The sequence below is a fragment of the Larus michahellis genome, chromosome 1 (genome assembly GCF_964199755.1).
Source record: "Larus michahellis chromosome 1, bLarMic1.1, whole genome shotgun sequence".
NCBI lineage: Eukaryota > Metazoa > Chordata > Aves > Charadriiformes > Laridae > Larus > Larus michahellis.
Genome location: NC_133896.1, coordinates 37,116,972 through 37,138,913, shown reverse-complemented (window position 1 = coordinate 37,138,913; position 21,942 = coordinate 37,116,972). Strand labels below are relative to the sequence as shown.

At 44.3% G+C, this 21,942-nt stretch overlaps 1 protein-coding gene across 3 annotated transcripts in view; it reads right to left on the bottom strand.

Annotated features, from left to right (window-relative positions):
- SRGAP1 (SLIT-ROBO Rho GTPase activating protein 1) overlaps positions 1-21,014 on the bottom strand; it is a 149,443-nt gene extending 128,429 nt beyond the window's left edge. For all 3 annotated transcript variants that reach the window (XR_012585183.1, XM_074572168.1, XM_074572178.1), the window contains exon 1: positions 20,265-21,014. Coding sequence is in view for 2 of the 3 variants with exons in the window: in XM_074572168.1 (XP_074428269.1) it covers positions 20,265-20,331 (67 nt within the window). In the remaining variant the exon portion in view is untranslated. The remainder of the gene's footprint in view (positions 1-20,264) is intronic.
- Between the last annotated feature and the right edge of the window lie 928 nt (positions 21,015-21,942).

Sequence of the window (21,942 nt, the reverse complement as noted above, 5' to 3'; positions counted from 1 at the left end):
AAGCAGTCACAGCTGCAATGACCATGACATGGTGGGGTTCAGGATCCTATGAGGAGGGAATGAGACAAATAGCAGGATTACAGCCCCAGACCTCAGGAGATCAGACTTTGGTCAGTTCAGGGATCTGCTAGCAGCCATGGGATACTGTGCTGGAGAGAAGAGGCTTTAGGACAGCTGGTTGATTTTCAAGCATCACCTCATCCAAGCTCAAGAGTGGTCCTCCCTGATGAGCAGAAAGTCAAGCCAGACTGGCAGGAAGCCTATATGGTTGAACAAGGAGCTCTTGACAAGACTCAAATATAAGAAGGATGCATATGAGAGGTGGAAACACGTGACCCATGAAGACTGGGGACTAGAAAAAAGCAAATACAACTCCTATCCTCAAGAAGGAAAAGGAGGAAGATCCAGGAACTACAGCTCAGCCAATTTCACCTTGATCCCAGGGAAGGTGAAGGAGCAAGTAATTCTGGAAATAATTTTCAAACATATTAAGGACAAGAAGGTGACTTCAAGTAGTCAGTATGTATTTATGAAAGAAAAATCAGGCTTGACCAACCCGATAGCTTTCTACAATGAGATGATTCGCTTGGCAGATTAGGGAAGAACAGTGGATGTTGTCCGTCTTGACTTTAATAAGGCTTTCAGCACTGCCCCCTACAATATCCTCATGAAAAAAACTGACAGAAGTATGGGCTGGATGAATGCACACTGAGTGGGCTGAAAGCAGGTTGAACTGTCAATCTCAAAGGCTTACGATCAGCAGCGTGAAGTCTAGCTGGAGGACAGTCATTAGTGGTATACCCAAGGGGCTGATACTGGGGCTGGTACTGTTTAACATCTTTTGTTAATGACCTGGATGATTGGTCAGAGTGCATCCTCAGCAAGTCTACAGATGATATACAAAACTGGGAAGAGAAGCTGATACACCATATGGTGCCATTTAAAGGGACCTCAACAGGCTGGAGAAATGGAGTGACAGGAACCTCATGATGTTTACCAAAGGGCAATGCAAAGTCTTGCACCTGCAAAGGAATAACCCCAGGCACCAGTACATGGTACTAGGAAGCAGCTTGGCAAAAAAAAAAAAAAAAAAAAAAAAAAAAGTCTTGAGGGGTGCCAAGTTGAACATGAGTCCACAATGTGCCCTTGCCTCCTGGGTTGCACTAGGAAAGCATTGCCAGCAGGTCAAGGGAGGTGATTTCTTCTGTCTCTACTTGGCACTGGTGAGCTCTCACCTGCAGTGCTATGTCCACTTCTGGGCTCCTCAGTATAATGGGCATACTAGAGTGAGTCCAGCAAAGGGCCACAAAGATGATTAAAGCACTGGCGCATCTGACATGCAGGGAAAAGCTGAGAGAGCTGGGATTATTCATCCTGGAGAAGAGAGGGCTCAAGGAGGATCTTAACAATGTGCAAAAATATCTGATGGGTGTCAGGAGAGAGGAAGAGAGAATATGGAGCCAGGCTTTTCTCAGTGATGCGCAGGGAAAGAAAAAGAGGCAATGGGCACTAACTGATATTCAGGAAAAAAAGACCCTTTTAAATTTCCACGCTCAAGTTACTAAATCTCCCTTATGTGAGGTTACCGTCCTGATCTTTGCAACAAACAAGAACCAGTCATGAACAACTCAGGCAACAGGAAGAGTCAGTAGCACATTCTATAAATGCTACACAATGCCCCTGCCTCTCCTTCCTGGTAAAGGATCCTACATGTCAATTGAGGTTGTTCCAAGGAGAGGGAGGACAATAGCTTTATTCTCCAAATTAATTACTCCTATAGGATGCATCAAAGGGGATGCAAGATATGGGTCAGGGTAGGAGATCTAAACAAAATCCAAGTATATTGTTACTGTGAAGTATCCTTTGCACCTCCACAAGTAAGATGCACTGTGTTCTGCACTTGAAATGGAGTTTACTGTTCACCTAATAAAACTGGAATGGTATATTTGTAGAATAGCCCACAAAATAAAATTTTTACCAATGAAGATCACATCAGTTATTTAACACAAAGGGCTATGCCTTTCCCCTCCAAAAGCCTGACCAAAAGTCCACTGAAGTCAATAGTAGCTTTCTTCTGAATTTAGCAAGTTTTGATTAAGTCCTTTACAAAGACATTATGGATTCTGTTCTGGAAAGCACTCTCTTGATAGGAAAGAGCAGGAGGCTGTAAAATACCCAAAGACAGATAGGTAATTAGGGAAATGGACTATCTTGAGCCATGTCCGAGAACAACTCTACCCAAACAAGGAGTAGAATCAATCGTTTCCCAGACAACAGTGGTCTTTTGTCACTGTTGGATTTGTCATTTAAACTGCAGAGGACAGGCATAGGACAGATGGCCAAAGCTTCATCACAACCATCTTTTTAAGGTGCTCCTTTAAAAAACTCATTCAAGACGGGGTTATTCCATTGTCTCATGACACGTAATAAACCAGTAAACGTTACATAAGCCAGTGCAAAAAAGAACCAGTTTCAAATCTGCTAGGTTTCCTCTTACCAGTGTCTGTCGGGAAGAGGAACCTATCGTTTGCATTTTTGCCAAAGGTCATTTCAGAGACAAATTAAGAAACCCTTGAAGCTACTACATATTATTCCTTAAAGGTCCCGGTTTTATAATTTATTGCACACTGGCAATTTGCTGAGGCTGTGACGAAGGTTATTGACTTCAAGACCTCAGCAACAGAGAGCAATGTACACACCAGAACAGAACAGAACAGATTTATTGTCATTCTTCATGTTTAACACTACATTGTATTTAGATCATACAAGCTAAATACAAAGATGAGTAAGGGATGAATGCAAATGCAATGCACGTACAGACCTAAAACCAAAATATGATAACAGTATAAACATTGCTATTGATTTTACATTGCAGTATAGGTATTTCCTGTATGAAAAATTAAGATGAGCAAGAAAACCCCAAACCAAACCACTGAATAAGTTGAAAAATATTTCCTTAAAATATCTTGACTCAGATGCTCAAAGATGTGGAGAAGGCAAATCTGATTTTAAGAGCTTCCCAAGTAAAAATTTCTGTTTTATTGTAAACTCAGCACTTAACTTTGTAAACAGATGTGCTTCTTCCAAACTTCCTCCACCCCATCCATTGTTTTATTTATTTATCTGATTTAATACAAGTTTCTCTTACACAAAGCAAAAAAGAATGCAACTGAAACTCCTGTCATAATTAAAGCTTTCTTTGTTCTATTATGAACCTCACTTGACTGCTCAATACTGTTGCCCAGAAGAACAATACATATTTAAATCTCTAATCCCCACAAGGGAAGAGAGTCCATTTGGAGCTCTGCAGTAACTATAACAAACTGGCTTGGGGACAAAATACTAATAAAAAAATACATATTAATCTAAACTTTCTTCCTGACTCTAACAGTCCACACCCTGTACCCACTTATCTTTACATTTCTAACATTTTGTACACTTGCAGTCATGTGCAGCTGCCTCCTATACCAGCTCATGAGGTTTGAACTGTGAAGAGGGTGGAAGTACAGATCATTAAGAGACAGAGTTACTCAGAATTAGGTACAGTGTCAGAACACACCACAGACTTTGCACTAGCACCCATGAAACTTTTGCAAACAAAAGGGACCTCCACAAACAGCTGCATTTCTCAGAAACTCCAGCCCTGGTAATCAGTGGCAAGACATGAAGGACAGCAGCTTTCAGACAGGCTATCGATTTTGCACTCAAAGATAAGAGTGACCAACAACCTCATTCCACTCAAAATAAGTGCAAAACTTACTTTTCCAGCTCAGCTTTTTTTAGGCAGCCTGCAGACACAAGCCTCTAGCTATATGAGCTATTTATCCTGCAGAATGATAAAGAAGCATGATACCAACATCACATCTAAATTCCATAGGTGGGAGCCACTGAACACAACCGTGTCAAGCCTCTGAACATCATCTTGTTAGAAATTTGCAGATGTCTATTGAAATGGTGGTGTTCAGTTCTGTTTGGGGGCATAATATAACCTAAGAAGCTCCCACAGGAAATACCTTGCAGCTCCCCATTCACCTCTTGACCAACTCACACATTTCAAGCATGATCACAATACAAGCAAGCGTGCATTTAGTAATGGGACAGCATCTGCAACCAGTCCCCAGCCATATAATGTGGTGCACACATACCCTAATTATGTGACATGCATTTCAGGTCACAAGACAACATTATAGCTAGTCACAACAGAAGGAGGGCATGTAGGGTCATGAGGAAGTAGGGCAGAAAGCAAGATCTCAGTCACCAAAAAAAAAAAAATATCATTGTAATAACAACTTGGCCCACAGCTTGCCTCAAAATCCTGCCTTGAGCAGCTCTCTGGATGGAGGTTATTCTGATAAACTGGGACTGGTCTAGGGTCCATAGGTTGGCTATGTTTGCTCAAGGCTACAGAGTACATCATTGTGAATTCAGGGACTTGCGCTACAAGTTAAAAAAAATCACCACTTTTTGATTAGTGCTCTGTATTTTATACACACCCAGACACACACAGTGTTCAGCAGCACTACCCTGTCACCAAAGTACTTTTTCTATGACAATGTTTAGTAAAATAGCATGCCACATCTGTAAAGCAATTAAGCAAACTTCTTTGAAATATGAACTCAAAGCTTTTGAATATTAACACAACTTTTGTTCATGAGGCAAAAATCATTCTCCTCGTTCAATTTTCTATGGAACCTTCATTCCATCAATATTGCAATTTCACAGCTAAACATATTAATAGGGTCATAAATATTCAGATTATGTAATAAAGACAGTGAAAGCAGCCGATAAAATGCTGTTAACATTCATTTACAGCAGCTGGGAAGGCCCTGCCAAATGTTGCTTTACATAACAGGTCATGATGCTCTGACTGCATTAAGCTTTCTGATCACTCTTCCTTTATCTGCTATGATTTTGAACACAATACGAGACAGAACAGACTAACCAATGGATTTAGAAGCCCTTTCAAGCACACCAACATTTCAAAGGTTTAAAAGATTAAAACATCAAAAAAGAGCCTTGTGGTTACTATGTTTGTACTTTTGCATTCTACAGTGCAGACATGAAAGTGACACTCACATCATTTATCTGCCTTAACTCCACAATTCAGTGCCTCCGATAAATTTTAAAAGTGAGTTTATTTTATTGTACCATACTTCAGTTAAGCTATATGCAAAAAAGGAAAACAACATTCAGTAAATTGAAAACATCTCTATTGCAGTTCTCACAAGGCATCTCGATTACTATTGAAACATTCTGTAATGTATGCATAATCCTGTCCACAACCTACATTAATTTTATCTTGAGAGTTGCATCTGAACCCAGTGCCAGTTCTTGCTTTGCTTCAGTATATTCTGCATGACATTTCCTTTGTTTCAGAACAGTCTCTGCTGCACTTAAGAAGTCAGGATTCCCAAAGCATGGGTCAGATGCTACAAGCTCTCAGGCAAGCATCAGCCAGGCACGCAGACTGTGGGACTAAGTCAGAATGTTTTACTGTAAAAAACGATGACTCACAGTTTGATTCATTCGTTTTGCATATTTCCATGCCAAAATTAAGCCCAATCCTGCAGACATTTATGGAGATTAGTAGCCCTAGGAAGGTTAAGAGCTCTGGTGAGGTCAACAAATTCATGTGTGTAAAGTAAACAAGGCTGTACATAACAGGACACACACGGCAGCTACTATACTTCTTGTAAAAGCAACACCACTTCATTCATCCCTCCAGCCCTGCATTCGTTAGCAACTATTCAGAGCACTGAATACATTACAAAGCCTAATGCTTTAACTGACTGAAATTTTACAGCAGTGGGTCTCAAGCTTTTCCTGTAGCCAAGGCTCATTAGAGAGAATTGACATGTCTACACACAACTGAGGAGTTTCAGCAGCACTTACCAGCTCCAGCTCCACGCCATCGATGTGGGGCACAGCTTCAGCAAGGACAAGTTCAAGTAAAGGAGACCTGACAAACTACCAGATGTTCATAACAATTTTAGCCATTACAGGAAAAATAACATTCCCAAAGGGAAACACCATTTTCATCAATACTCATTTGACTTTGTGCAGTCTGCATCGAATTACAAGGAACCCGGTACTTGGGTTTTGATTTGAGTAAGGCTATCTTCAGTCACTTCTGGAGACTCTTTTCAGTGCATTCAATCACCTGAAATTAAGATCTCTCTTCACTTTAAATTAAGTACTCTTGCCCAAGTTAGAGCAGAGTCTTGTCCCAGACTTGGAGGAGATAGCAAAAGCATTTTTTCCCTAAGACAGGTCTATTTGCACAAGAACTACAGAAGAGGTATGTCTTCCCAAATCACAAACTCTTGAGATGAGATTCAAAGGGGTAATTCCAAGGTCATAAACACACTGCAATAGGAGTAACGACCCATATGATCCTAATAACAGGTCTGAATCCCCACCGCACTATGCAATGTGCAAGTTGTAACTTAAAAACTCTCATTCAGAGCATCTCACAAATAGACCTACAAGCAAGGTGGAGGTTCCTCAACTAGAGATAGTTACAGCTAATCCCATGATCTCATGTACTACTGATATCTTATGAACTGAGAAAAAAAGTAATCACAGAGATGTCATCAAAAAAACCCCAAACAATTTCGGAATTAAATTTACTTTCAAACATCCTAACACAAACAATTCTAAGGAAAAAAAAATAGAAGCCACATAATGTAAACAGCATGTGCTCTGCAAGTCAGATGTTACAACCGGGAAAACAACAGATTACGTATAAATACTTAATTAGGGAACTGAAGTTTCCATTAATTCTTTACATACATTCTATCTCCTTATTTACAGTATCTTTAATAAGCTTATAAGCATCCTTTTATCCAGTAGGAACTGCTACTGATTCAGGATGCATTAGCTACTCATTTAATAAAACAGTCAATTACAATTTTATTTTTTTTTTAAAACGTAATCAAATGAATAGTTAGATAAATTACCGGGTAACTGAGTGGAGCGCAGGACAGAGCTAAAACCAAATTGTCCTTTCCAACACAAAATATGCCAGTGCACAAATTCAGAAACATATCTGAAGGGTCTTAAAACCCCCTTTTAAATTAAGTTGAAAAGAATTTGGAGATTTCCATCTTCTTGCCTGATTCTAAGCTATGGTACTTTGCATACAGCTGTTCAAACAACCTGACTTCACCACATGCAGCTGAAGTAGGACAAGTAAATAGGCATGTTAATACAACCAAGTAAAGCCCAAAATCTGCCAGAGCCTTGGCTTTTTGAAGTACTGTCTGCTGTCCTCCAAAACAGTTCTGCAAAGGAAATAACCTGATCAACTGCCATGACTGATAAAGAGTTGTTCAGGTATCTTTCTTCTTACAGCTATATTAACACACTGTAATCATTCACCTCTAGTCACTAAACCCCAACACATTCACTGTTATTTGACTAACAACTGCAGGCTTGCCTCAGTAATATTTACAGACCCACTCCCTTTCTTTCCTGCTTAAACATCAGTTGAGGTAATTTTTCCACCCTCAAAAAAAACCCCAACCCTACTCTTCACAGATATGAAATAAGTGAGGAATATTTGCAGAGTAAGTTTCTGGTGGCTGCAATGAATGCTCTTTGTGAACCTGCAACTCAGACAACTGGGGAGCGGAATTGCCATGGGACAGAAGACTGAGTACGCTGTATGAAGGGAGTGCTGCAGGAAGAGTCATGGGAGCAAAGGTTCATGCAAACAAACATTAATTCGTGAACCTTTCAAATAACTCTGAACAAACATTTTTTTCGTAGACTGTCTGCAAACCTAGAGACAATCTGCAAAAAATTGCCTTAAATGCTGGCAGGGTGTTAAGATTAAGAATCAATACAAAGGAAAGGGCTGGGGTTTTTTTCTGTATACTGTGACCACATGCAATGAATAAATAAGGCACCCTCTGAATACTTCCCCCTCTAGATTAATAAAGTAAGTATTCCTAATTTAGAATGATCACACAAATATCTCAATCCTACAGCTCTCCCCATTTCCCATTTATTTAAAAAAAAAAAAAAAAAAAAGAAGTAAAGCAGGAACATACACTTGCTGGAATACATAGTGAGACCCGTATATCTCAGGTGACTGCTCTAACTATCAGGCAATGGATTCATAATCACCCTGTAAATAATTAAATATTCATTAAGTCTAGGGAAAAAGCAGGAAAGCTTCAAACAAACAAGAACACAAGGAGACTTGTCCCAGAATTCTCTGTTCGCTAATTCTCAGAGCAATCACTTGTAGAGCTAGATTCAAGATTTAATTTTGAGTAATATAAAGGTAGCAAGGTGTGAGACCAGACTCCTCGTGCAAATGCTCTGATCACTAGGAAGGATCAGATTCCCAGTGCCGCAATTTCAGACGTATTTCCACATGGCTCAGCAAAAGAAGTTAACATTTTCAGGTCCTCTCTGGTGGCAACTCAGATACATCATCATGGATGGGGCCGCCACTTATCTCTTGCCTTTGCCAGCTGGAGGCAAGGCAGTTTCTGGTCTATAAATAAGGGAACTATATTAGTGAGATGCTGTGTTTCAAATTGTAACTCCTGCAAACAGTCTGCAGAATAAACATGTAGGCCAGTATACGCAGTGGCATAAACATACCCACAGACACTTCTGAAGTGAGACAGCGGCCAAAGGGGAACTAAACATGGCATCTGAAAGGCAAACACAGGAGCTAGAGTTCTTTTATGGATTTAATCCCATGGGATATTTTTCACCCTAAGCCTCTTTGAGCCCATATGGAAGAGTGTGAAAACTGCTGTTGTAGCCTGAATGTCTGTTCTCTCCAGCCTGAGCAGAGACCTCCCCCATTACACAGAGGCCATCCTGCAGCCAGCAGGGAATGACACTGAGCTGTACTGAACTGGCTGGTGGGCCACTAGCAATGCATACGCTTGGTATCTCCTTGAACAGTCCCTCTGCCAACCCATCCCCTCTCACCAGTAACCCGCCACTTTTCTGGTCAGGGTGGTACCTATTGGAGGAATTACACTTTGGCTCTTATTTTCACTGATTTTGTACTTTTGATATGAAGAGAGGGTTTTCTTGCTCAGCATTATCAAACCAGTTATCAGGGACTGTCCAGAAAGGTTTCCTAGCGATGTTCTGAAAGACAGACAAAAGCTGCTACACAAATTTTACACACACTTGGTCTTTGGTGTTCAGAGCTATAGAATCATAAAATTGCCTGGGTTGGAAGGGCCTTTCAGATCATCGAGTCCAACCATCAACCTAACTAACTCTGACAAAAACCACCACTAAACCATATCTCTAAGCACTACATCCACCCATCTTTTAAATACCTCCAGGGACGGGAACTCCACCACTCCGCTGGGCAGCCTGTTCCAATGCTTAATAACCCTTTCGGTGTAAAAATTTTTCCTAATATCCAGTCTAAACCTCCCCTGGCACAACTTGAGGCCATTTCCTCTTGTCCTATTGCTTGTTACCTGGGAGAAGAGACCGACCCCCACCTCGCTACAGCCTCCTTTCAGGTAGTTGTAGAGAGCGATAAGGTCTCCCCTCAGCCTCCTCTTCTCTAGGATAAACAATTATCCTTTCTCTTGCAACAGCCTCTCAGTACTGCATACCTCATTGCAGCCTAGTGCAACATACATATACTTCACCAGATTTTTTTTAGACATAAAAGCAGTCTGATAAGGAAAAGATGCTCCAGTTTTCCGTATGGAGGTACAGTCAGCCAAAGCCACACATAATTCAGTATTCACTTCCCTTTGTTCTCCTATGTTAGCAGGTGGAAGCAGCACTGGAGCCCTGCTCAAATACAGGCTATTTTTCTTGTACACATTTTTGCCATTAACATTTTCATATTTTTCTTTACTTAAAGTACCAGAGACAACTCCACAAGGCCAGATATCATGCCTTCCTAAGGTGCCTTTATTCAGAATAGTCATCACCATAATGCATTAAACCCTTGACAGAAACTACCTGAAGAAGGAAAAAGCCTCAAAGGAGGGCTGGAGGAAAAACAATGAAAGCCCCAACTCTCCCACCCTATAACCTCTCAGGCCCAACAGAAACCTAAAAAAGTAACATTCTATTCTGTATTTCCAATTTATAGGCTCTGACCTAAACTAGTTTGTTGACAGAGAGCTGCCTCTCTAGACTCCAGTGAAGGTCAGTAATTTCAGCCAGGTACAAAGAAAAGGATGGTTTGAGATGCTCCTGGCTGCTTGTTTATCAAATAAGGCCATATGATCAATTTTGTGAGGGGCAGTGTATGCTACTACCCCACAGTTAAAGACAGTAGTGGAAGTACTGCTTAAGAAGCACAGGATTTGACCCACAACTACAACATCATGTCATCAGAAGTGGCTGGCAATTAAAAGATTACAATACAGCCAACGATAATCCGATGAGCTCAGCTGCAGATGCACACAGACTGCTTGTAGCAGGCTGCTGGGGAAGAAGCGATGCCGGGTGTGCACGACAGCACTCGCTGCTTGATGCTCCTCTGCAGCACCCTGGGAGGAGAGGAGCCACTAGCAAGTGGGGACCTGCTGCCTGCACTGGGCTGCCTCATCTCCTCTTCTACACAGAGGACGTTCTCCCACCCTGCACCTGGTTGTGACTTCAATGCAAGGGTACCTGAGAAGATTAACACTTTTGGTCTATTTTCTGTCATGACATTAAGAATCTCGCTAATTCTATGCACTGTTACTTGAAAATTAGGAAGGCACAAATACATGAAGGCAGTCTTAAAAAAGGCACGTAATGCACACAACCTTGTTACCCTTAATCTCAAGCAGTCTGTTAGGCAGCAAAGACAGCATGGTTGTCAAGTTCTCAAAACTTAAATCAAGTTCTTAACTTAGATCAAGTTCTTAAATGTACCAGTTACCCATTTGCAACACAAAACAAACAAGCTAGCTTTCCATTACACAGCTGGTTCTTCATGAAGCTGATATTATTTATGCCAAGAACGCAGAGATGCCAATTTGCCACATGCATAAGGCACCTATGAACAAGAGTTTACACACTTTCATTTCTACTAATCATCAAATTAGTGATTTGCAAGAGGAAGAGCATGCTGTGCTGTCTAAATGCTTATAACAACCTTGGTGTTAAATACTCTATAATAAGGGTGAAAATTTTTTTTCCCTTTTTGGTATACCTTTTGAATGTCTCCATAAATACTGTCTAAGGAGTAAGAGTAACTTTATGCCTATTGACTTTTGTTACAGAGGCTTGTATTGCAGTGTATCTTAGCAAGCAAGGAAAACAATGACTAGAGGCACTAGACAGCTGTCTAACACAGTGCCCCGAACTATCTGCAATGTAAAACTTTAAGGAAAGGGACCGTGTGGATCATCAAGTCCAGTCTGCTGTTATCACAGGCAATCCTATCTTATAATCTTTCCTAAAAGATTATTTACTGGACAGTTAGCATCTTCAAAAAAAAAAGTTAATAACAAATGGCTAAAGTTGGGGGTTCTTTTCATCCAAAAAAGCAGAATAATAGATCTTCTTGTTCTATAATATGAAAAAAAATGAATTAAGTGACTTGTAATCCATTTAATTTCTCTATTACTTTCTAAAACAGTAACTTGATTGTTGAGTCAGAATGATTCGGTTCAGATGCTTGCTCATCTTGGTACTGAATGAACACTTATTTTATCTTGCCTCTGACCTAACGCTTACAATTTTTAAGGGAAGAGAGGATAAACAGAGTCAGAGGGGAAAGAAAAGAACAGCAAGGCTTGAAAGACAACAGGTTGTTGAAAGAACAGTGCACTACAAGAGCTATCACTGAATCTTATTAGATTTCTGCTGTACTCTGTAAACATGAGCAGATTCCTCTGATTTTCAGGAAGCAGATACTCTGGAATCAGCTAGAACAGTAGAGACTGGTTTCTTTTACCATACGAAAGAATGTACATTGGAAAGTGCAAGGGGATCAGCACATCTCCTTATTTAGCTTAACACACAGACAGAGCAAAGCCAGAAGCGTGCACCACTCCACTTCTGAGACCTTGAAAGAAACAAGTCAAAGCAGCATCTTGAAGACTCCTGACACAAGACAGCACCGACAAACTGCTAGCAGACCCTACACGCGGAGTAATTCAGATGAGTAAGCACTGAGTCAGTTAAGGAGTCTGGACAGTCCATTTACATGAATCTGCAGTAGTCAGTTATATTTCCCACAACAGCTAATTATGTAAAGGGTTACAATCATTACTTCCTGGAAGTCATCATCTGCTAAGCCAGCTGCATTTGCTTTTTATTCCCAATATAGTTAACAAGAAATACTACATCATACGTGTTCTAATTATATTTTTTGTAGCTTCTATTTCATAATAAAAAAATAATTTTACATCTAGTATATTTTGAGAATGTTTTGGTTAATATGCTAATACAGTTCTCCTGCCTGATTGTCAGTGCTTCTACATCTGTAACGGAAAGTCTTGGGAGGTCGCAACTGAAACACAGGTTTCATCAGTCAATAACAGATAACATAACAAAGTTAATAGGGATATTCTAACTGATGAATCCATGATCACACTTCTAAGCAAGTTCTACTGAAACTTTTCCTAGAGAAACGATAGACAAAGAAAAACTTCTCACCACTCTGTAATTAAAAACAACCCCCCAGGCACTACAACCAAGGTAAATGCAGATCAAGTACCCCCACACCTTCGGAGGGACTTCATTAAAGCCAAATCAACTGTAGCGTCCTTCACTGCATAGAGTTAGATGTTAATGACAAAGGTCATCCTTAACTCATTTCACAGTTGTAATTATTACAGAGTCAAATCATAAAGCATACACTTTCCCCACAGCATTTTCAGAGAGCATTTAGTGGGGTTTACTGGTGTTCGATTCCTAGAGACTTTTCTGACATAGGAGGCTGGGACATTTTCTTGCCTAAATGTTTCAAGTGAAAGACTATGAAGAGCACCTTCTCTTCCTACTTGTAACGCCTACCTTATTAACACACAGCTACAGCTGGGATTATTTTATTGTGCCAACCGTGAACTAAAACAAGCATTTTTGCCTTCTAGAGAAGACAAACTGTTTATTACGTTTGCATGTAACACGAAGGTCACGGCCATGCCCATATACAAGCCAGTTCTTGGAAACAGAACATTAGATTTGCTTGGGGTTACTTCCAAAACATTCATTTTCCATAAAGAGATTGCACCTCAGTCTCAGGATTTGTCAAATGGTCACCTCCAGGTAAAATCCAGCTTTCCAGTGGGTTGTATGATGCAAAACTGAATACTGCATCTTGAAATTCATACAGGTATATGCCTGAGAAATAGTGGCATGAACAGAGAGGGAAGGGGCTATTGAAGAGATTTTCCTTGTTCGGTTACTAAGCTGTAGCTAACAGAAAATGGCTTGAGAATACCAGTGCTTTGCCTGGACAAGACGGATTAGTGGGCAGAGCATAGGTAAAACATAATACACCACCTTTAGCCTACCAGGTGGCTATAACCGACTTGTGACACACTTCTCTGTCTACCAGAAGATAACTTCCACAAGCTGCAGAAAACAGTAGATTCCTGAGGAAGTGGTGCCTCAGGATTACCGCTCCCATTACAACGGATCAAAGTGAATTGTTTGTCTTAGAGCACTCCCAGAGGACCAAGCCACCACACAAACTGCCCGAAAAGCCTGCAGTTGTTTAAGTCTTGGAAACAAAGGAAAAAGAGCAGTGATAACCAGCTCCTTTGGTTTTGGTGCCAGATATGGTCTTGGTAATGTAAAACACACGCAGCAAGCAGTCTTCCTGTGCAGACAGCTCTGCCTCTTACCCAGGAGATGGTCCCATGCTCTCAGCGATGGCCTTCTGTGCTTCATCCAAGTATCTGCAGTAGCAGAGCCCACCAACCTCATCCCTGTTAGTAGTACACAAGCAGTGATGCCCTTCAACAACTGCCTCCAGTTTTTGGCTGTTGCTCTTCCTTAGCATGCATGCATACACACACACGTACATACATGCCCCCACAATCTCTTGAACCGCAGGGTATTTGGCCCGGTGCCTAAGAGACAAAAACCGGGGAAGGAAAAGACATAAAAGTAACTTCAGGCAGAACAGGCTATTCATGACTCACAGCTCCCGGACTGACCAGCACAGAGCAAGGTCAGTCAGCCTTGCCTCGGAGATGGCCAGCACTTGATCGGATCAGCCCAGACAGCTCAGAGCAGAGAGCACAGTGGGGCCCCAGGAGGGTCGGGTCAGTAACCGGGAAGGTGGGAGAAGCTGCTCACAGAGGAAACGCTGCCATGAGACTAAAAGCCGCAGGAAGCAGAGGGGGCAGCAGGCAGAGCGCAAGGAGCCCCCTGTACATGTTCTGACTAATTGCTCACACACAGAAACAAACCCCCACACTCCAAAGCCTATTTTGCTCCATGAAAGCCGAGCAGTAAGAGTAGATTAGACTCTAATAGGGATTAATACAAGTTAAGGTAGCATTTATTTCCACTAGGGAGACCAGAAAGGTTAGATGTGGGATACCGCGACAGCTAGATGTAGCAGGAGCTTGGAAAAAAAGGGATAAAGGGGAGAAGCAGCACCACTGACACCTGCCTGGCTCCATTTGTGCTCTCCTCCATGCCCAGCCCTGTCCAAAACAAGAGATCAGACGTGCTGCACTGTCAAGTTATGGTCAGTGATTTCTAATAGGCTGTGGAATGGTCAGCAGGGGATTTCTTATCCAGTCTCAACAGCGCTGACCCACTTTTTCCCAGCGCTACCACCCATCACCTCTGACTGACAAGGAGACCACTTTTCACAAAAGGCAAGACCTAACCCAAGCAAAGTTTGAGGCAGAAAATGAGATGAAATTCGGATCCCATTCTGCCTTACCGCAGCCATTTCAAAGCTATAAGTTTAATTTTATTAGCAACTAGGACTGCAGTTCATAAAAAAGTGACCAATAAAAGGTAATGGCAGGAAATTAAATGAACCTTAGCGTGATTTAAAGCCTTGCTCTGCAACAGCAAAACTGCATAGAAAGTACGTTCGGAAAGGAAAAAAAGCCCCAAAGAAGTGATCATAAAAGGATCCAAACTGCTTCAGAGTCAGAGGCAAATTAATCTTTCTTAGGGACTAACAAAGAAAGTGCAGGTACAAAACATACACATTAAGTATGCATTATGATTGCTGTATTGACAGAAAGAAACACTGGTCAGACTGTCCATTTATTGCTCGCCCTTTCATGTGTGCTATAGCAATTAGAACTTCATTCACCTTTAAATTCAAGTAAAATAATAAATGTAGTTTTGCTGCGGAGCTGGAAGACACTGGCTGCAGTGTGTGGTCAAACCAGGAAAAATAAAAATTGTTCAGTTTACGACTGAACTATCTAAACCTGCAAATACCCCTTCCAGCTGTGTAGCCAGCTACAAACTCATTAACATTTACCTGGGCAACTGAAGTTTGTGCTCTGAAGGGAAGGATCAGAGAGCAGGAAGAAAGCGGTGAGGGGGAAAAGGTAAGGAACTATCCTTCGTTAGCCTGTCTCTCGAACAACATGTAACTCCAATTGAAAAACAGCATGGAGAACAATATCCTTTTTGTATAAGGCAACACTCATTGTGGTCAAGTTCTTTGATGAGAAAAATTTCTACTGAACCACACTTGGTAAAGCTTAACTTTGGAAACTGGCATCACTTCATCAGGATTTTTCAAAATGAAACTTGAGAATGCTGGCATCATCCAAGGCACCAAGACTTCCACTACAAAGAGTTTTTCAAAATAGTTATCAGATAATTTTACTAAAATGTCAACCCAATTTGTATTTCAGAACTCAGCTTTTCCTCAGAGAGCCTTCTGTTGTTGTTTTAATTCTAGATTGGTTTAATATGGAGTAAGCTGAAATTCAGTTTCACAAATTAGAATTTGCCTAATTAATTTTTATGGAAAATGAAATGTAATACAGAGTGCCAACAAATTGTTTCTGGTGGAAAATAGGCGTATTTTGTTCTGAAACAGTCCATGCAAATATTGATCTTAGTTGCTTTTGGGCTTGTATTTTAAAAGCAACATATTTCCAGTCAGTCACTTACAACTGGAAAATTAAGGTGGAAAAAGGAAGCATCTAAGTAGCTCTTCCCTCAGTCCTTTTCAGCTGGAGATACAGTTGTGTAGGAAGGCCTACAGACTGTTAAACTCCAAAGATCCTCAACAGTTCAAACCATACGGAGGATCTCACTGAACAGACAGGTCCAGATAATGGGTCAGCACATGGCTTACCAATTCAAGGCACATTTATCCTGTACATGGAAGGCCAGTTACAAGTCTTAAGAAGGTAAACATGCCAGTTTAACACTTGAATCATCTGAAAGCTATTGAGCAGCATCCCCTGATCCTCTGCTACTACTACACATTTATTCTCCAGAGGGATTAATTTATGAAGTTAGCCAGCTACTCAAGATCTCACTAGCTCACCCTTCACCATATCTGAGATACCCACACGGACATCAGAGGATGCTCAAGTATTTCTTTGTTACAGTGCATTGCTCAGTAACTTTATCAACAGACACTACTTTACATTATCAGTAGTACCAAGGAGCAGCTGGTCATCAGAATACAAAAGGTAGGATAATAATAGGCTACTATAGTCAATTGAGCTTTGAGTTAAGGAACATTGTGTATAAATCTAAGTAGGGTCACGTATCAGAAAGTTAATACTCAACTCCTAACTATACCACCAGCCTGTTACTCATTTAAACAGGATTCCCTCCACTTTCTAGCTCTAGTCATATTCCCCACCCCAGCTACAAGGTTGTCAGGAAAACTACCTTCAGATGGCCTATAAAATTATCACATTCTTCAGAAAACACACATACAATTGATAGTCTCAATGATCAGGGATATTTTAAGAAGTTATTTTACTCAGTAATCCAATACAGTCTGCAGAAAGTCTACAAGGCACGCTGCCCAAGATATTTTAACAATGATATAAATTGTTCCTCAGAACTGTCAAATTGTTCTTGAATAAACAAGCTCTTGATGCCTTTCCTAAAGCTTTTGAATTAGAAAGTGAAATATTGCTGAGAAGTAGGTGCTTCAGCAAAATTATCAAGTAACAAGGTCATACTGGAACTTAAGTCTATCAAAATCGCTCACTTCCAATGAGTGAGAGTTACAGAACCAAGCAGTACTTCCCATACACCTTTATGTCTACAAATTAAGGTGCCTATGTCATCACAAGATCTTTACATCCACCAAAACAATGGGTATAGGTATCTATCTGGACAGATTTAACTTCAGTATTAAGATATCCTTAAGAAATATCCTTCTGTTTTCTATATGATGTGCAGGAAAGTGAACACAATTCCCTTACTGCTACAACTGGGGCAGTTCTTGACTGAAGTTAGCCTAAAGAACATGGATATTGCAAAAAAATGTGCAATAAGATGTTCTGCCCAACAAGTCAGAAGTACCTTGTCCACTTCAGCTTGACAAGCAGGTAACATTTGCAGGCTTTCTACTTTAGTGGAGGTCATACAGGAACAGTAACAGCCAATCTACTGATATTGCTGAAAGTCCAAGGAGAAGATGTCAGTTTACACCACCCAGGAATGAGGCAGAACAATTAACATCTGTTACCGCTTCCTATTTGAGGAGTTAAGAGCAGAAAAGCTATGTGAAGAATGGCACTGTTAAATGCTCATTTCCAAATATGGCACCATATACGTACCCTACAGGCCATGTACATTAGAGGCCCCTCTTCAGTATCAATATTCAGACATCTTATGACAGGATTTACAAATGCACACATCAGTGGTACGGTTTCTGAACCACTAAAACTGGTGTTCAGCATGCTGGGCTCGATGCAATCTCATAGCAATGTAAGGGATATATGTGGTATTACCCTCCTTTGCACGCGCCTGTCCAGAAGACCTCAAATGGCCAGTTTGCTGCCAAATTGTCCAGATCCTTCAGGCAACTAAACATGTCACCAGTGAGGAATCAGTTAGCCATTGCAAACACCAGAAATCATAAGCAGCAAAAGCGGTTTTGGCCACACCCATTTATCCTACCCTAATGCATGAAATTCCAGGTAGCATACAGGGACCTGCATTTCCTGCAATTATATTCACTTAAAGTTACCTTGCTGGCTAATTAGGACTGATTCCTTAGCCCTTGACCCCCCGATATCAAAAAGATTTTCAAGGTATCACACAATGGTATTATCACTTTGTTACAGTAACACTAAGCTAGCATAGAACAGAATTATGTCTCAGTACAGGCAGTTCTTGCCACCTGAAATACAACTGTAGTGATGCTGGTTAAAGAAAAAGAAGCTCTGGCTACATTTTCTAGCCCAGCATACTTTTTCAAACAGCTGCTAATCAACAATTGAAGCGAGGCAGTCAGGACCAGACACAGCACAGACCACCACAAAGGAGCAAAAGCAAGTCAAAATTCCCACTAAGCTTCATTTACAAACGCTGCCTCCCTCTGCAATTATGATGGGGGACCATGACACCAAGGAGCCAGGTTATCAGAGATGCCTGCTACCTTAATCTTTGTTTGTTTATTAAATGATACCATATATGTAGCTGAAGGGTATGGTATTTTTTCTTCATTATTCAAAAGAAAAGAATGGCTTATATAGCAACTGGCTGTAGGTAATAAAGGCTGAGCCCGTAACAATCATGTTAGGAGGAGGCAAAGAACAGCCTGCATACTCTGCAAAGAGCTTAAGATCTTGAACATTTTTTCTGCTCAGTGATCAAGACAAATCTCCGCAGAGAGGCAGAAGCACCGATCCTCCATGGGCTCGATGGCAGTGAATCCACCAGCTACATGAGAGCTGTCTCAGCCCTGCCCATGTCAAACAGACACCTGAAGCGGGGCCTACCTGCCAGCTCAGAGAAGACCCCTCACTGCCCACCTATCTGGCAGGTCTCTTATTTTAAGCCTAAACCCCTTCCCGGACCCAAAAAGATTTTCATTGGTGAGAGGTATTTTTCACAAAAAGTTAAGCTTAGGAAGTAGAAAAGTCATAAACTACCTCTTTCCATTTAGAAGGAAAAAGAACAACAAAGCCCCAACAACTGTCTTGAAGAATTTGATCTCGCACGAGCAAGAAAGAGGAAAAAATACGGTGCAATTACAGAAGGTCAGCAAATCTTTGAACGGCTGTGGAGTGGTTCCTCCCACCCTGTTTCAGACACCTCGGTCTGAACCTTGCCAACCCCTGCCTGCGTGGGGCTGGAGGGCTCCCAAAGCCCACAGACCTGTGTGGGCACACGCTCCGTCTCTGCACAGGGACTGCCGGCAGCATCAAGGAGGGTCCACCCCAGGTACATAAAGAGCACACCCACATTATTCTAATAAGCAGAGTTCAGGTGTTGCATAGCTTTTTAAATGCTGCATTTCAGGTTCACATCCATCCTCAAAGCTTGGATTTATTGCAATTTATGTATTATGCAATATATTCCCCAACAGCATCCAGAAGAAAAGGATGTGCACCAAGGGACCCACGCCCCACTGCCCATGCTGCTACTTTCCCCACCCTCTGTTCCACCCAAGACACTGGCAGAAGGGAAAACGCTACGCCAGGAGACGAGGCGAAACTCAAGGGTCTGGAAGTGCTGGTGGCTCCAGCCAGGGTCTGCCGGCGCTGTCCTCGTCACAATAGTTGGATGCGATACAGCCGGGCCATGCGAGGCTGAAATACTTCCTGGGATGGCTGAAAGGGCTCATTCAATAGTCAAGGATAATTCTTTATGAGCCATCTTCCACAGCCCCAACGCAGAAACTACAACCCTGAGGGGAGGGTGGGGGACACCAGCCATGTGCCTTAACAGAGGGGCACGGCTTACTATTGTCTCTCGCCTCAGTTTAGCTGCCAAGCCTTTTTTTTATGCCCACCCCCCCACTCTGTTACCGAAGTCGGTGGAGGAAGGGAAGGTGCTCCGCCGGGGCCGGGCAGCGGACAACGGCCGCAGCTGTCCCCCGGCCCCTCACACAAACCGACGCCGCTCGTAGCGCGGCCGCCCGCCACCCCATCCCCGCTCCCCTCCACCGCCCCGAAGTTCGGGGAACAGGCACCGATCGCCCGCCCAGACGGCGGCAGGGCCGGCCTCGGCCGGCAGCCCGGGGGAAGGGGCCGGCAGCCCGGGGGAAGGGGCCGGCAGCCCGGGGGAAGGGGCCGGCAGCCCGGGGGAAGGGGCCGGCAGGGCGGCCGGCCCTCCCGCCGCGGGGGCTCCCGCCGCCGCCCGGCGCCCCTGAGGCCGGGGCGGCGCCTCCCGCGCCCCGCGCTTACCTTTCACTTGACTTTCATACTCCGCTATAATCTCTTTGTCCTTTTTGAATCTGCTCGGGGTTGACATTATCCACTTGCTTCTTCCGCTTCTCCCCCTTGTTCTCCTTGTTTTTAATTATTATTATTGATTATTATTATTTCTTTTTCGGGGGGGTGGGGGGGAGGCTCCCCAAGTTGTATCGGGCGGCCACAAGCCCGAGCGAGCGCGGCGGCGGGCGGCTGGCGCGGCGGGAGCGCCGCCAGCACCGGAGGCGGCGAGGGCGGGGAGGCGGCGATCAGACTAACCCCGGCGCGGGCACCATCGCCTCCCGGCACCGCCGCCGGCAGCAACGCGGTCCGCGGCCCCCGGGGCCGCCGCAGGGCGGGGCGGCGGCGGAGCTGCCGCTGGCCGCGGGGCAGCGCTTCCACTAGGCGAGGGCGGGGGCCCGGCGGCTGCGCCCCACCATTGTTATCGTTCCTCACGCACCCGGGAGAGGGGAAGGGAAGGAGGGAGCGAGCGGGCGACCGCGCTCGGTCCGTACGCCAGAGGCACTAGTTACTCCTTGTCGCCGCGCTCGCCTGGGTGGGGACTCGGGGCCGGCGCCCCACTGTGACTAACCCCGGGCGGCAGCGCCGAGGCGCACGTCCCAGCCCCGCAAAACCCCGAGCAGCGGCCGGCGCGGGGCGGCACCCCCGCCGCGCCCTGGAGAGGTGTCTCCGGGAATAAACTTCTCCCCGCCCTCCTGCCGCTCTCTCCTCCCTTCCTGCCTCCCCGCCCGCCTCCGCTCACTCCATCGCCTCGTCCCCGGTGGCGCCCGCTCCGCCTACCCCCCCCCCCCCGCACCATGCCGGCAGCGGGGGCGGGAGCGCGGCCGCCGCCCACCGCCGGGCCCGCAGGCCCCGCCGCCCGGCTACCCCGTGGCGGGAGGCCTAGCAGGCCCGGGCGGGAGGGAGGGGGCCAACGCCCCGCGGCTCGCAGCGAGCACGTGGTGGCCGGGTGGCCGCAGGGGGACAGGGGTGTGAGGCGGTGATACGGTGACAGAAAGCCCTTGATCCGGCAGGGAAAGTTAAAAGCCCCGTGGTGCTGCCACCGCCAAGCCGCACGGGGAGGGGAGATGCTGGAGGGGAGGTTTGTCCTTTGGGGACCCCGTTTGTGTGGTGGCAGGGCACGGCTGTGCTGAGTGGGGCTGCCACTGCAGTGGCCAGGCCCAAGAGGGGCTGGGGACATGGTGGCACTGAGGGGAGAGCCGTGTCCCTCAGCACGGCAGGTCTCGGTTCCACCGTCCTTGCCCGCGTTGGTGCTCCCCTTGGGACGCAGCTTGTTCTGGAGGGCAGAGCTGTCCGCAGCCTGGTGTGGGGCACTCACCCCAGCTCATGGGGGAAACAAGCGAAACAGGGTGGGGGAGGCCGCCCAAAATGCTGGTCCCTTGAACTGCTGTGCGTGGCACGCATGGGGGGTGGCCCGATCAGACAGTCACATTCAATGTCGGCATCAGAAAGATGGACTCCAGCCCTGTGAGCAATGGTGCACAGCCCTCCCCGAGAAGCTGGGGCTGTGAGAAGGGGAAGGAGGTGGTCCATAAGGGCAGGAAGAGCTGGAGTTCGGAGCATATGGGAGGAGTCACCAAGAGGGAGAGGTGGCCCAGGGTGGCCCACCCACCCTTGCTCCTGGGTGACTCCAGCAGTGATGGGGACAGCC